This window comes from Ursus arctos, unplaced genomic scaffold (assembly GCF_023065955.2).
Source record: "Ursus arctos isolate Adak ecotype North America unplaced genomic scaffold, UrsArc2.0 scaffold_10, whole genome shotgun sequence".
Taxonomy (NCBI): domain Eukaryota; kingdom Metazoa; phylum Chordata; class Mammalia; order Carnivora; family Ursidae; genus Ursus; species Ursus arctos.
In genome coordinates, this window is record NW_026622764.1 from 10,933,268 (window position 1) to 10,949,742 (window position 16,475).

Here is a 16,475-nt window from a genome sequence, read left to right on the forward strand (position 1 = left end):
GCGCCCTTGGGCTGGGCTCCTTGATCCCTGGAATAATTCAGGGCACCCTGTTCGCCCTTGAACGTGCCTCTGGCGTGGCCCAAATGGCACTAGATGCTCCAAACCCGCCGGGCACCCAGTCCTTCCGCAAGGAGGCCGCCCTCGCGGGAACCACGCGGCACTGGCGAGCGGTAAAGCAATTGCTGGGGCAATGAAAAGCAGCTCAGTGGGTCCCCCAGATCCTTTCTTGTCCACCTTACCGTCCCCGGCTTACCCCCTCCCTCCGCCTGCAGAAACAATCAAACAAAGACTCAAAAGCCAGGAAATGTCCAATTCACTTCCCTTAGAGTTTATTAATCGCCCACACCCACCAAGAGGAAACTTGGCTGTGCTCAGGGAGGAACGGAGGGCTCCAGGGGGCCTCCGTCACCACCACCCCTGCGCCGCGGGAAGCCATAAGCGCCAGCCTGGGCATCCCTGAGTCCGGGTCCCATCGCCTCAAGGCAGCTGAGCGCGGCGGGGCCGCCGGGTTCGGGCCAGCTCGGCGTGTACCGTACCTCCTCGGCCTCCTCCTGCCTTTGTTTGGCTCTGGAAGGAGGTTGGGATTCCGGGTGCAACAGGGAAGTCTGAAAATCGATGCTCCCCAAGAGCACCTGTTGACCCCAGATAGGGCATTTCCACAGACTGCCACGTTGCTGCCCCCCCCCCCCCCAGCAGCTCCGCTGCAAAAGCGCAGACAAGAGCATGAGTTTTAGGGTCGGCCTGACAGCCGGCACCACTGCAGAGACATGGGGCTGAATCCACAGATGGGAACTGGTATAACGACGTCTATACTCTCCTGCTTTTTTTTTTTTTTAACCATTATTATTATTTTCTTCAACGCCCTGGAAATTGCTAGTGTTTATTTAGGAAGTGTGACACAGTTATTGGGTCCTTAGAAACTCGGGATGTTAAGGGGGTTTGATTTGGCTCCCAAATGGCTTGAAAAAGAAACAGCGCACCTGGGGTCAGGAGGGTCATCACAATAACAAAAAGCGCGTCTACAAAATAAAAAGCTCTTTTATAAAGAAAGGCAATCCCGGAAATCCACTGCGAGCCTTCCTGGTGACCATCTAGCTAGGCCTATTCTCAGGTTTAATTGGCAGGCGGTTTATTGGCGCCTTATTGGTGTTGATTGAAATTTTGCTCCCAGTTCTTTCTTTTAAGAATTAGCATCTCAAGTCGATTTACCTGAGTCAATTATCTTTTTAGAGTCTGGATTTGGCCATAAATTTGCAAATATTCATTACACGCACTTTGTAAATATCGCTCTTTCCAATCGCCACCCAAATCTCTATTATTTCCTAAGAAAGTCTTTTCTTTTTGAAGGCTTCCATAAAAAGAAATTGATCAGGGAGCTATATTTGAATTAAGACATATTAAATCGATGACAGATACATATCATGCTGTGTTTAACAAGAGTTGTACAAGGAGGCGGGTTCCAGATTCCGCACGGCTCTGCTGCACCATTATTCACATTTTTACAGCCTTTCCTTCATGCCTTCGCCCATTAAACCATTAAATTCCAGCAATTCAATAAAACAAAGCAGTTATAATTTTGAGGAAAAGCTATTTTGAAGGGGGTGGAGGTACCCATTTCATTGCACAATAAAAATGCTCAATAGTCCATATTAAAAGGTAGGTCATGTGTATTTTCTTCTTTCTTTATTCGTTCATTTTTTGTTTGTTTTTACTTATAACCTGCAGGATTAAATGCAATGCTATTATGGAAGTAGTGATGCTCATTGCCAAGAAATTCTAATAAGGGAAACTCCTTTGAAATGTTCCGAGAGAGGATGAAGACAGTGGTGACAATTCCAAATGTGAAGCTTTCCCAGAACCCATTCACAGAGATGGAAGTCCTCGATACACTTTGCCCGGTTGTCTTGAGACGTTTTATATCTTTGAAAGGAAAATTGTGGAAGGACTCATCTTCTCCAAATACAGATGTGGATTTTGTCGCTGTTGTTTATTAATTTTTTTCGTTGTGTTTGCACTCACCCCTTTCTTTTTTCCCCATATTTGAACTTCATTGAAGCTTAAAGAAAAAAACCTATTTGAAATTTGATTGTAGTATTTTCTTTGTTTGCTTGTCAGTTTTATAAGAGGAATGACATTCCCAAGGCTCACAGGGAAGTTCCCTGTTAAACATTGTTCACACCGATGTAAATGGGGCTATGGAATCAGTTCTTTTGAAAATATTCCTTACCACTTCCCAGGACCATCTCCTAGGACCATAAAGATGATGGCTTTATGCAGTCTATTTTTACTAGGACTGCAAACGAATTAAGCTGGTAACTTGCTTTTTTCGTATCCCCAAAGGGGGGGGGAATCACATTTTAGTTATTACTTTTTTTTTTTTTTTTACAAATAATCTTATGCAGGGTAACAAAATAAAAATTAAAACCCCTGACTTTAATTTTTGAGCACCTTAGAACATCACAAAATTTTAAGATGCATTCTTTTTAAGAGATGAAGTGATACTTTTGGGAAGCAACAACCCTTAAGTTTGGGGATGCCACATTTCTCCACACCTCCAAAAGTGATGCAAGAACCTATTTCTTTTTTTAAAGAGGTGTGATAACAAATCCTTTGAAAAGAATGGGACTCGCTTTTTTTTTTTTTAAGCCAGTTTATATAGTTTTCAAATAAGACCTCTCACCTACTCTATTAGTTTATTAGAAAACGATGACAGGGTAAAGGGTTATTCTATTAGCAAATAAATAGCGAAGGTATTGCTTGATTTTAAAATGTTCATTTTATTGGATCAATTTTAATTTGTGGTCCTTTCAATGAAACCGAGGCACGCATATGGAGTGCCTTCTGGGCCGGAAAGAAATTCTGCGTAAAGGATATTGTTTACTTAGCTGCTTCCCTCTGGAGAGATGCTGTTTGGCCTGCCCTGCCACAGTATCTCAGAGAGGCAAAAGTTAGAATCGCTGCCCGATGTTTTCCCACCCCCACGCCCGTAGATCTAATTGGAAGTGGCAGATCTAGAACTGACGAGCAGTGAGATTACACTTTCAGCCAACTCCTTTGAACCACGTTGAAAAGGACTGCATGAGCTAAAAAGTCGAGGTAAAACGGTTCCTTTTCGGGAAAGATTTATTTTGACTTCACCTGGTGTCTTGCGGACTCAAATCACTTAAATTGTTTTTGCACCCAATAGGACTTTAATATCCTTCCTCATTCCGTCGCCTGTCGCCGCGCCCTGCGTGAGCGCTCATCAGATTGGGTGTCCTTCCCAAATAAGAAGTTCCTAGCATCACCTCTACGACGAGGGGTATACTCTGTTCACCTTGCTCCTCCAGAGAGCAGCCCAGGGCTCTTCCAACGGAGGAGGCAGAAAGTGTGTGCATGCTGGAGGAGACGCTGCGTGCGGTGAGGCGGAGGTTTCTGAAGTTGGGGGCTATCCCTCTCCCGCCTTTTGTCCGGGGGTGGGGGGGGTCCCCAGCCCTTACCCACTCGGCGCCCTTCGGCCGCGTGCCGGCGCACGCTCTCCGAAAGGCGCGTCATGGGAACGCGGGGAGCTGCGCGCGCAGGCCCAGCGCAAACTTTCTGCAAGTGCAACTTGGGCATCCCCTGGAAGGCGGGGACGCAGGGCTCCAGGGGAGGAGGGGGCGCGAAGCGAAAGCGAAGGCGGCTGCGAGCACGGGGGCGGATTCCTGCTGGGCCGAAGGCCTGAATGGGAGCCAATCCGGCAGCCGTGGCTGCTGCCAATCACGCTGTTCCCTCCAATCCCACCCGTGCCATTTCCAAAATCTCGGTCCCACTGTGCAGCTCGAATGTGGTGTTCGCTCTGCCAATCGCTGGAGGACAGAGTGGGAACAGGAATAAGCCGAGTTAGGAGGCCAGGACAAAGAAGTTAAAGAGAGCCTAATATATACATGTTTTTGAAGGTGCGCAGAGGGAAAAAAAGTCCCCCCAGTGAGGGTCTATGGGTCTGATTGTGTAGTTCTGATGGAGCCCCCCTTGAGCAAGAGGAACCCGCCAGCGCTGAGATTAGCGGATTTGGCAACGGCTCAGGCCAGGCCGCTTCAGAATATGACAGGCTTCCCGGCGCTGGCCAGCCCTCCCGCCCACTCCCAACTCCGCGCTACAGCCACGCACCTCCGCCCTCGGGACCTGAGCGCTGACCCCGGCGTGGCCATCACTCCGCTCGGACCGGAGCACATGGCTCAGGCGAGCGCTCTCGGCCTCAGCCCTCCCTCCCAGGCGCTCCCGGCACAGCCCGAGGCGCCGGCGGCCGCCGCCCGCGCTGCAGCCTCGGTCGCGCACCCCGGCGCCTGCACCTACCCCGGTGGCGGGGGCAGCAGCCGCGCGCAGCCCTCCGCGCCCCCGCCCCCAGCCCCTCCTCTTCCTCCCTCCCCTTCACCCCCTCCTCCTTCCCCTCCCCCTCCTTCTGCCCTCTCGGGCTACACCACCACCGACAGTGGCGGCGGCGGCAGCAGCGGCAAAGGCCACAGCAGGGACTTCGTCCTCCGGAGGGACCTTTCCGCCACGGCCCCCGCGGCGGCCATGCACGGGGTCCCGCTTGGAGGGGAGCAGCGGTCTGGCACGGGCTCCCCCCAGCACTCGGCCCCGCCTCCCCACTCCGCCGGCATGTTCATCTCGGCCAGCGGCACCTACGCGGGCCCGGACGGCAGCGGCGGCGGGGGCCCGGCGCTCTTCCCTGCGCTGCACGACGCTCCGGGAACCCCCGGCGGCCACCCGCACCCGCTCAACGGCCAGATGCGCCTGGGGCTGGCGGCGGCAGCGGCAGCCGCCGCGGCTGAGCTGTACGGCCGCACCGAGCCGCCCTTCGCGCCGCGCTCCGGGGATGCGCACTACGGGGCGGTGGCGGCAGCTGCAGCCGCCGCCCTGCACGGCTACGGAGCCGTGAACTTAAATCTGAACCTGGCGGCCGCGGCCGCTGCTGCGGCGGCCGGGCCGGGGCCCCACCTGCAGCACCACGCGCCGCCCCCGGCGCCACCGCCGCCGCCGCCGGCGCCCGCGCAGCACCCGCACCAGCACCACCCCCCACCTCCCAGGGGCGGCCGGGGCCTTCCTGCGCTACATGCGGCAGCCAATCAAGCAGGAGCTCATCTGCAAGTGGATCGACCCCGAAGAGCTGGCCGGGCCGCCGCCGCCGCCGCCGCCGCCACCGCCCCCGGCCGGCGGCGCCAAGCCCTGCTCGAAAACTTTCGGCACCATGCACGAGCTGGTGAACCACGTCACGGTGGAGCACGTGGGCGGCCCCGAGCAAAGCAACCACGTCTGCTTCTGGGAGGACTGTCCACGCGAGGGCAAGCCCTTCAAGGCCAAATACAAGCTCATCAACCACATCCGCGTGCACACCGGCGAGAAGCCCTTTCCCTGCCCCTTCCCGGGCTGCGGCAAGGTCTTCGCGCGCTCCGAAAACCTCAAGATCCACAAGCGCACTCATACAGGTGGGTGTCTGTCCCCGGCCGCGTCGCCGCCGCCACCTCCCGCGCCGCCGCCGCTTCCGCCGCTGCTTCTCTTCCTCCTCCTCCTGCTCGCCTTAATTTTTTCCTCCTTCTGCTGCTTCTCTTCGCATACGTATAACCCGGACATGTGACTTCTTTTTTTTCTCTCCCCCCCTTTTTTTCTATGAATAAGTAATTCGATAGCACACACAGGCCCCGCGCTGGGTTCCCACACGGTGGAGTCTCCAGCGCGTCCACAGCCCCTCGGCCGGGACCGGCAACGCGCTCCAGCCGCCGCCGCCGCCGCCCCGGAACAGAAGCAGCCGCAGTCGCAGCAGGAAGGCGCCCAGGACGGTCGGCAGCCCCCATTCGCCCGGCCCCGGGAACTTGGGGAGGGCGATGGGGAAGGGGGCCGGAGCCGAGCCGCACCGGTGGCTCTTCCCTCTTCCCCACCCGGTGGCAGACCCCTTGCGGTCGCCGTGCTCCGAAGACCGGGCATGCGAGGGGGCACGTGGGATTTACTCCAGTACTGAGGCCACTAGGCCCAGCTCCATGTGGACCTAACAGGAAGGGAGGGGTCCCGTCCCTCCGGGGCGTGGTGCAAAATGCCAACGGAATGCGCCCTTGGGCCCCCGAAGACCTCCCCCCACACACTCACGCACCCCACAGGTACATCTTCACGTGCACACAGCCCACAAATCACTTCACACACCCATTCTCGTACTACGCACCTCTGCTTCGTTGCTGGAACACCCATACGCTCTCACACTCGTCTTCCACACACACGCTCACGCACACCTCTCGTTTACACATCTTCATACACACCCGTGCTTATACACGTAGCATCACACAGCTCTAATACATGCCCTAGAAGGTGCTAGAGACATTTGCTCTGTCAGGTTCTAGCTGGAGGGCAGGGTGAGCTCAGGTCCCCTGCGGTCGTTGGTACCTGCCCCGCGGAGGAACTTGGGGGAACCCCTTGGCGCTGTGGCGACCCCTTCCATCCCAACCCCCCATCCCCCCCCCCCCAGTGAAGGCGGCTGCGGCGTGGGCGGGTGGGGTGTTTCCTGTGGGTAGTGTGCCCCTGTCGAACGGAAGAGCGCGTTGGGCGGAAGCGCTGATGAGCGCGAGCAGTCTGGATTTATAGGGACAGACAATATTACCCCTCGGAGGACACTTAAGTAACTGGAGTTTACATGCAGTAATTACTTAGCTGATTTATCGGCGCTGGGCGGCGAGGAGGCAGCCGCCGCGCGTGGGCCCAACGCCTGGCTGGCGGCCGGGGCCGAGGGCGTCAGGGGGCTACAGGGGGATCTGCGGGGGAAGCCGGGCCAGGGTGGCCCGGGGCGGGCCCGGGGCCTTGCTCCTGTGGGCCAACACCTGACAGGCCTCGTGGGGACCGATGAGGGGCCGGGAGGAAGTCTTCCCGGGAACTCCCTGGGCCATCCCCATTTTTCCAATCGGGATCGCTCCGCCCTAAGGAGTTTTCCAAGAGGACAAACTTCCCTCGAGGTTTTTGGAAGAACTCCCTGAACCCCTTTGCCAGCTGTTTGCCCCTATGCCCAGCACTTGCCGCCGGGACAGGGGCCTGGGACCGTAAAGGGGCACGCGAGGCGCAGGGGGCGAAGCTGCCCCTGCCCCGTCCCCAGTGGATACCCTGAAAGCAGAGCCTGCGTCTTCGGGCCCTTCCCGCCTTTCTAGGCCTGGGAGAGAGAGTGGACCTTTCTTTCGCGGCGGCCGGAGCTGAGGGCGGTTTCCGCCCGCGTGGAGCTAGGGCCTGGAATTGCTGGCGCGGAAGCTGCCCGGGGTCCCCGCTCGCTCGCACGGCCGCCCCTGGGGAGATGGGCGTGTGCGCGCGCGTACGGCGGGGCGGAGATCCGGGCCGCTGCGGGGCACCGGGCCGACGTGCTTTCTGGATCCACGGTGTGCGCACGGTTGCCTTTCCTGCCCGGCTGCGGGTGGCCGCGTGGTTCTGGCGGGGGCCCTCAGGGAGGCATGCCAGCGCCTACGTTCGTGCTCAAACCCGCGCCTGGGGATTTTGGCGGTCCTTGGGCCGCCTGGCCCTGACGCATTGTGTGCGCTCTCCCTTTTGGGGGTTTTCCGGGATCCCGGAACAGATTGATCAAAGGGACTAATCCCCCCCCCCCCGGCCACTCCCGAAGGCCCATTTCCTGACCCACGTGCCCCCAATTCGGTTTATAACCTTCCTTTGCGCCGGACTCCAGTTCTCTCTGGGAGAAGGAACTGGTAGGCGTGAGCGTAGCTCACGTAGCGTCCCTACTCTCTCAAATTCTGCAAGTAGTTAAATTCTGATTGACCCCTCTGTCAGAATCTGAAATGTAAACACTGGGGTCTCTCACCCTTTCCAGTTAGCTAGAATTTGCTCACTGCCTCCCCCCCCCCCTTAGGCCCCCTGAATAAAACAAGCAATTCTTTCACCTTTGCTTCCCCTTCTACTTTCTTCCTCTACCTCTCCTCCATTCCTCCTTTTCTATCCCCCCTCCCCCCGCCCATTCCACATCGCCCTTCCCTGGGCCTAATTGCTTCTCTTTATCTGGGCAGTGGCACTGCCAGCAGTGTTGAAGCTACGTGCGTTCTTCACAACGCGGGATATGTAGCGAGCACCGAGACAGGAGAACTCCAGACAGCGCTGCCTATTTCCATAGGACGAATAAAGCCACTTAGGCCTGCATATTGAAGAAAGGCTGATTAAAAATTTTTAAATAATGCTAAATTAGTATTATCTCCAATTTAAAGTAGAACACAGAAGTCAGGACACATAACAGCTGTTTTCATAAAAAGTGATTAACATTTTTTGTTGGCACTGCAGCTCACTGCAGATAAGGCTGTGATTATTGTGTTATGGTGTGTTTTTCCCTCTATAGATCACTGCAGGACGTGTATTTGAATAATATCTAATTTCATGTTTAAACAGTATTTCCAGGTGGGATAAGTTATATTCCAGGCATCTGAATACTTTCAGACCTGTTAGTACGCTCTGGCATCGAAGCAGTTAGCATTGGTGAAATTAAAAAACAACAACAAAACAAAACACTGCACTGAAATATTTGTATAAGAAAATTCACCACAAAAATTTATATACACTAAGCTGTTTTAAAGTTGTTTGTTTCATATTATCCTAAACCAAGGAAAAAGCCATACCTCGTGAGCCACCAAAGCAGCTGTTGGAATGTAGAGAAATTCAACTTTATTTTAAAAATCATATAAATATGAGGGAAATGCTATTGAACAATACTGTGTCTGAGATGACTTGTTCAATCATGACTCAAATACATCAAGTTCATAGATACTTAGATGAGAGAGAAAATTGATACTGTTACCTGCTGTCTTCCTTTTTTGCTCTTTAATGCCAAGGTATATGGCTGAATTTCGGTTAAGCATTTCCACTTCCTGCGCTAGGCCTTGTGTTCAAAGGCCTGGTGTTCCTGAGGTGGTTAGAGCAGCTTCAAGGGGCGATGGGCCAAAGACTGGTAAATAGTCCCTTTTCTGACTGTTAAGTAAGGTAGGAAACCGGCAGCATCCGTTTCCAAAGAAGCATCAGGTACACGCTCGGTTCTGGCGGAGGCTTGGGGGCATTACTAACATTTGCTAAGGTTCCGTAGGCTCTTGATGCCCCCCAAGTTGGGAGGGAAAGTGGTAGAATGAAGAGGCCATCGGCCTAGTCTCTGCCCAGCCAGGCTTGTGAAATATCTAGTGCTGGGATTGTGGGTTTCACAGGTGCCTTTGTTTCCGGAGAGAGCAGGATCTGGCTTTATTTCGTTTCCTTTCCCATCAGTGGCCCCGGGGGCTGCTCTGAAACAAAATGCCATTATTCTCATTTTATGGCACCACCCCCATTTCACTTTTAATTTAGTGGACTTGCTTACTTTTCTTCTCTTTTTCGTATATCCTTCCCCCAAGCTGTGGCTTTGAAAGAATCATTTTATCAGCATTTATCTTGACAGGGGATTGCTTCTATTTTTGCAGGTACAGACCCTGGGGGCAGTGAGGACCTAGGTATTCGGGTCCTTGTTGGGTTTTGGTGTTGACTCCTGGACCATCGTCCCCCTTGAGCCCTGTGGTACTGCAGGGACTGACATCTAGCCTCTCACCAGCCCAGGTCCAGGGAGCGCCTCCAGGCCCATCCCTGAAGTACCCCTTCCCCGTTGCCTTCTGGAACATGGGGATTAGGAATAGAAACCAGGCGGGGGGGGGGGGGGTGGTCCTCAAGAGAATGGGCAAATGCATCCAGATTTCTGCTCCAAGATTTCTCTCTCAAGTGAGGGGTCTCTGAAAAGCAATTGTTGACCTTCCCCATGTTTTGTTGCAGGGGAGAAGCCTTTCAAATGTGAATTTGATGGCTGTGACAGGAAGTTTGCCAACAGCAGCGATCGGAAGAAACATTCTCACGTCCACACCAGCGATAAGCCCTACTACTGCAAGATCCGAGGCTGTGACAAGTCCTACACTCACCCCAGCTCTCTGAGGAAGCACATGAAGATTCACTGCAAGTCCCCGCCACCTTCTCCAGGAGCCCTTGGTTACTCATCAGTGGGGACTCCAGTGGGTGCCCCCTTGTCCCCTGTGCTGGACCCAACCAGGAGTCGCTCTAGCACTCTGTCCCCTCAGGTGACCAACCTCAATGAGTGGTACGTTTGCCAGGCCAGTGGAGCCCCCAGCCACCTTCACACACCTTCCAGCAACGGAACCACTTCGGAATCTGAAGACGAGGAGATGTATGGGAACTCCGAAGCTGCGCGGACGATACATTAGAATTTACTCGTCATAATAATAATAAGTCATAAGTGGGAGTCCTTGGACCATATCCTAACCTGAGACAATGCCGAGCCTGAGACAAACCCTTGACTCAGACTTGCCACCGGGTCTAATTAGCCCTATTTATTCAGTATGAAACCCTATGGTGTTTGTACATTTAATTAATTTAATTAAGATGTTTGGGCTTTTTTTCTTCTTCTTCTTCTTCTTCTCCTTAGAAAACAAACAAACAAACAAAAAACCAACCAAGCTGGACTTGTACGTTGCAGGGGGACAGGGCTAGGAGCAAAACGTACCAAGGGTTAATCACACTGCCAATGCAATATACATACACTTTGAAAGGAGCGAGAAAAAGCATGAAGTCAGAGCTCCACGGAGCAGCAGGGCCCTCTGCCTTTCCTGCAGTGCCTCGAGAATGCCTTTAACACCACAACGTGGGCTTCTTTGGAGCCTCTTCGCCTCCTCCTTGGGCCCTCATTCTAAAAAGGCCTCTTGATTGTAAACCACACACTTGCTGCATTGCCAACAGATCTTAGACTGCACCTGTGTCCAAAACTATTTGTAAAAACCCTGTAAGTTCTAATACTTGTAATTTCAAATCTCCACTCTTTTATTACTGATCTCATCTTAACGTGCTATTTTTATACAGGATTATTTCCTCAGTACCCCGCTTGTATGATTTAAAGAGAAAAAGATGCAGCAAACTTAATACGTCTCCATTTATTGTGCTACTGTGACTGTTCAGCGGAAGTGGAGAGAAGGAAAAGCTGCTGCAGTAGACAGCTGTGAAACTGTGATGTTTTGTGAAATAGAAGAAATTCAAGTGCTTTCTTTTTTCTCTGCCGTTTTTTGTTTTGTTTTTTTTTTAAATCTGGAATCTCAGATGCCGCCTCTTGACTGGGTCCAAACTTCTTGTGTAATAAAAAGATCAGTCTTAGATTAAGTTTTTTTGGGATGCCAAAATGAACAGGCAAGTCTAAGGAGGTGTGATATTGGCAACATTCCTATTTTTGGGGAAAGCTGTCGTTTTTAAAACAGGCCAAGCCCTCTTTTATACTGTTGTATCAACCTTTGAAAAAGTCTTTATTTTTCAATGCCCGAAACTGCGTTTTCATGCATTTCCCCCCCCCCCCCCACCTGAGCACGGAGCACACGGAACTGGATCCCATTTGAAAATGACAGTGTGTGAAGTGTGAGATTTACATTAAAAGAGGGGAGGGAGTTGCTATACATATTAAAATTTTTAAAAGGTTTATAGTTACCACCAAACACTGATGAATGTGTGACCTTTGCCAGAGCTGTCAAGCAAGGATAAAAAAGGTCAAGGACCTAGGACAATAACTCCTAGTCAATTTATTTTCAGTTCGTGCAACACATCTCGTGCAAAATATAGCCCATCATAAACATCATACAGATATACTAAAGAGCACTAATTTATCCTCAGAGACCCTGAAGACACCCCCTCCCCAGGGTTTGTAGAAGTTTGTTCTGTGTGCTGTGAGTGGTTGATGCAGTCTTGTCACTGTTAATAACTTGTATGTGAACACTATTATTTGTACAGTGGAATTAATTTATTTTCAGACATCATCCTTTGTTTTTCCTGGAAGAGTTCAAAGCACACCAAAGAATTATATTATACATTTTGGTGAAAGATTGTCATTTATGACCCATGGTTTATTTAAGGAAAAAAAAAAGGAAAGAAAATGGGGGAATATATTTTTAAGCTTACTTGAATGAACAACGTAATGTGAAAACCAGGACTCTTCCTGCATGTCTGTTTTGCATTGTGTTGATGAGATTTATATAGTTTATAGATATATTATATGACTAGTACAGTGCATGGTGCTGTCACTTTGAAAGCCTTTCAATGTTGTCTTCAGATTGTAACAGTGAATATGAAACATGCAGACCCTCCTTTATAAAGAAAAAGACCATAAAACTTGAATATAAAATTATTCTACATTTTTAAAGTTTATTTGATTTTCATATTATTCACTTTCAAAGCTCTTTCAAATAGACGAAATAGGTATGAACTTCGGGGGGATAATTTATGTATCGTAAACTTATTAGAACAAAATATTCCTGATTTATAATGAGTTGTTTTATTTATACAACTTTTTCAATGGTAGTTTGCACTATTCTTTATTATGCTACAGGTTTATTTATTATGAAACAAAGGAATATGTATTTTATGTATTTTGCCATGCATAGGTTTGCTCTGCCACAGATTTATTGGTTCCTGATACACCTAAAATGAAAACTTAAAATGTGTACCTCCAATAGAAAGAAAGAAAGAATGATTATGAAGTGAAAACTTTAATAAAGGTATTCTTCCTATGTATTGTTTATGTTTTACCTAAGGGCATCTTTCTGCCATTTTCTTACAAACGGAGCAGGTTGCTGACCAGTGAACATTGGGTTCTCTTGAGCTCTTTATTCTTAGCCTCTCCCCAAGCAATAAAATATTTTTACAGCTTGGTTTAATTTACACTCTAATCCAGAAAATACAGTGTATTTATGAAGACTAAGCCCTGTAAGTTGCGTGTGACACTAGCATAAATCTGAGGGGTTACTGTATTTGTTAATCCTTAGTGATCCGAATCAGTGAAAATCTGAGAAGTGAATTTAAGCATTTCTTTGGTGCCTACCTCTGAACTGAAAGGGTAAAAAGAATGAGGAAAAGATGCAGGGACAGCGAGAGGCTTCCAGACACGAAGAAGGTAAAATCAGGAGCTGGGATGGGTCCGAGTTAAACACATGCTGAATGAATGGCAGCAAATACCTCTTGCTATCAGGTAATGGGGGGCGGGGAGGGGGGGGCTTTCAGTTTGTGGTTTATTTGCAAGTTGAGCTGATCCGTCTAGCTCAGCACTTTTAGGCATGTGGTAGCTAGAAATTAGACTCATGGCAACAAAATATCCAAGTGGCTCAAACTAATGTAATTGGCTATCCACATGAACAGGGCCGATCCGGGCTTGTTTTCCAGTTAGCTGATACAAAACTGATAAAAGGCAAATAGTTTGGGGGGGGAAAAAAAGAGAGAAAACAAAACAAATCAATTGGTAGTAATGAGTTCTCCATAAGGCTATGGTGGTTTTTAAGTCAGGTTTGTTAAATGTAGTGAAGGTGAAACACGTTGCAAAGAGTTGTTTTAAACCAGATGACAATAACCAGCACACGAAGTAAAAAACACGCATAGCTAAGGGCCCCAATCAATGGGAAAACTTATAGCTCTCTAATGAAGTTTCTCGTGAAAGGGGTGACACAAAGCCACCAAGACATGAATCATTCATGGGAAATATAAAAGATAAAAGATATCTGACAATGAGCAGAACCTTGTATAGAGTGTATAAAACAAGTTTCCCCTTCTTATTTTCTGCTTTAAAACGCACAATCTCCCACTCCCAGAGTTCTCTGTCCAGTCTATAGAGTTAAAATTGACCACTGCTCGTCCTGAGCCACTTCAAAGTAATTTAGTCCAGAACGGAAGGCTTGGCGCTTGGACAATCTTCATGGTGTGTTAAGATTTCTATGGCAATTGGCAAGCAAGACGTTCCCATCTGAATATGTCTCAGAGAAAGCCACTTACTGACACTAAGTTGGCTATCATCAAAGACTTCATCTCTCCTAGGCAAAACGTCGCCCTTGTGGCCCTCGCAAACATTTTAAATCATCTACCTTTGTTTTCCAGGCTAGGAGAATCTTCCAACACATGGTTATTTGGAGTGTATGTATATCTTTTCCCCATTCAGAATTTTCTTTGGTAAAACTCATGCTCCAAAAATCTAAAGCACTGAGAAATAGCTTGAGGGTGGGAATTCTATTCTTTTTTTTTTTTTTTTAAGATTTTTTTATTTATTTGACAGAGATAGAGACAGCCAGGGAGAGAGGGAACACAAGCAGGGGGAGTGGGAGGGGAAGAAGCAGGCTCATAGCGGAAGAGCCTGATGTGGGGCTCGATCCCGGGATCACGCCCTGAGCCAAAGGCAGACGCTTAACCGCTGTGACACCCAGGCACCCCGAGAATTCTATTCTTTTAAGGAGTTGAAGATGGCCACACAAGAGGGATAGTATCGGGGACAGGAAAGGAGGAGGCCCAAAGTCCTTGAAAGCGAGGCCCAACTCTCTGCCCCAACGTGTTTGTAAGGCACTCTTGTCATTTACCAAACCTTGCATTTTGTGGAAGTTGTTGAGACCACATTCTGCCTATCTACTACCTACCTGGCATTTAATCTATCTAACTATTTCTCTATTATATCTATCATCTATCTATCTATCTATCTATCTATCTATCTATCTATATCTATCTATCATCTATCTATCATCTATCTATCTATCTATCTATCTATCTATCTATCTATCTCTTACTCTATGAAATGGGATGAGAAATGTTCCCCGAAGTATTTTTGAGACCAGTTTGGTTAGGAAATAGGACTGGGGGGACGGAGGGGGAGATAATCTGGCTTCTCCAGTGATTATCTAAGTCAGAGGAAAGGAAAGCTGAATACAAGAGAAACAAACAATCCAGACACTTTTTAATTCTTTCAGCCCGACACATCACACTACCCATCATCTACCAAATAGACACATGGCAGCGAAAACCCACCCTCCGGAGCTGGAGGGATGGCTAAGGAGACACACGGTGACACTGCCCTGGGGTGCCAGCCCACCACTTTCCCTACGTGAACAAAAACTCACAGACACCCCCCCCCCACGCCCACGCCCAAACATTCCCGGGGCACACACACTCACACAGGGCACAAGAGCCTAATCAGGCAGGGAGAAGTTCAAAGGCATGTTCTTTGAAATTCAAACTACTGCTTTTATGGTACACCCACGCGGAGCGTCAGGATTGCTATGGCAATGGGCAGGGCCAGGGGAGTCGCTGGCAGAGGGTCCACAGCGATTCGAGACACTCTATTAAGATACAGTTGCAGTGACCTGTACTTTCATGCCAAGTTAGCGCACTCAATTTTCACCTCGTCGGAAATATATGTATTACACATAATGTTACCCAGATAATATGACATGCACGACCTATAATAACATACGTCTTTCCACCCACTTGTTGTTACGATCTTCCATAGAACCTCCTAGCTCGCGAGAAAGGGGAGAGGGAGACAGAGGAGAGGAGGAGAGAAAGCCGGGTGGGGGTGGGGTGGGTGCAGTTAGAGGAGAGGACCGAGCTAGGGGCGCCCGGGCTCCAGTTCCTCTTCCTTCTCTCCCCACCTAAGTACTTTTATTTGCAGAGCGATTGTTCTTTGTTTATTTAATACAAGTACTGTGTGAATGGTGAAAAATAAACACGATGAAAAATAACCAAACAGATGATTCCTCCGAGTGAAAAAGCCCGGACTTAATAAAAGTGTGAAGCAGTCACCGCTGAATGAGAAACCCTTTGAAGTGGAACTTATTATAGGAGGAATACTTTGGGGTTGCCTTAACGACGCCGCTGAATCGAAAGCGCTCGCCTTTGTCAGCGATTTGTTCTCCTTTGCTGGGGTGCCCGGAGAAATTACTTACATGGGCTGCCTTAACATGCAGCCTGCAAATCAGTAACTTTGCAGCTCAGACTTGCAGACGCCACCGGGCAACGGACAAAAAGAAGTCAGGGGGAAATGCACCGAGCTTTCACGCCGAGCCTCTGGGGATGGGGGCGCACGGGCGTGTTGGGGGCGGCAGATAAGAAGTTGTATTACAACTGGCCCCCCTCACCCGGTCTCCCCCCTCACCCCCCCCCCCCCAGCCGGAGCTGGGCCCCGGCCGGGCCGCCCGGGCCGCCCGGGCCTCGCTGGTTGCAGGGGAGGCCCGGCCTCTCCGGGGCCCTCCAGTGAGGGGCGCTCTTCCACGTGCTGGCCGGGCGCGGGACTTTCCCAGCGGTCCCGACTATATTTAATAAGGGTCGTTTATCACCCAGGCGCTTTGAAGGGTCGCCTCCAGCCCTGTGCCCATTAGAAAGGCGGAGGTGACATTTAAACTCCGTTTTCAAGGATCGCGGGGGGATTTCAATGAAAAGGCAACTCGTTTGTCTTATGAGCCTGGAAACAACCCCCTTCTCGCTCCTTTTGACCACATGGCATAACTCAAAAACAATAGTTCAAAAGTGAAATGGCATCGTGGTGTTCACTCGGAGACAGGCCCCCATCTAGCACCAGAGAAAAGGGGTAGTCCGCAAGACAATGTGCTTTTTGTGTCCGACTCTGTCACAAGGATTGTGTTGTTTGCTTTGGAGGCTGCGCCTGTTATACTTTGCTG

The 16,475-nt window shown here is 50.2% G+C and overlaps 1 protein-coding gene across 1 annotated transcript; it reads left to right on the plus strand.

The window, feature by feature from the left end:
* The first annotated feature begins 3,939 nt into the window (after window positions 1-3,939).
* ZIC5 (Zic family member 5) lies at window positions 3,940-10,217 on the plus strand. Its single transcript, XM_026492895.2, is given in 3 exon segments — window positions 3,940-5,034; window positions 5,036-5,447; window positions 9,775-10,217. Coding segments are annotated over 3 exon segments (1,911 nt in total). The 5' UTR covers window positions 3,940-3,978.
* The last annotated feature ends 6,258 nt before the right edge of the window (window positions 10,218-16,475 follow it).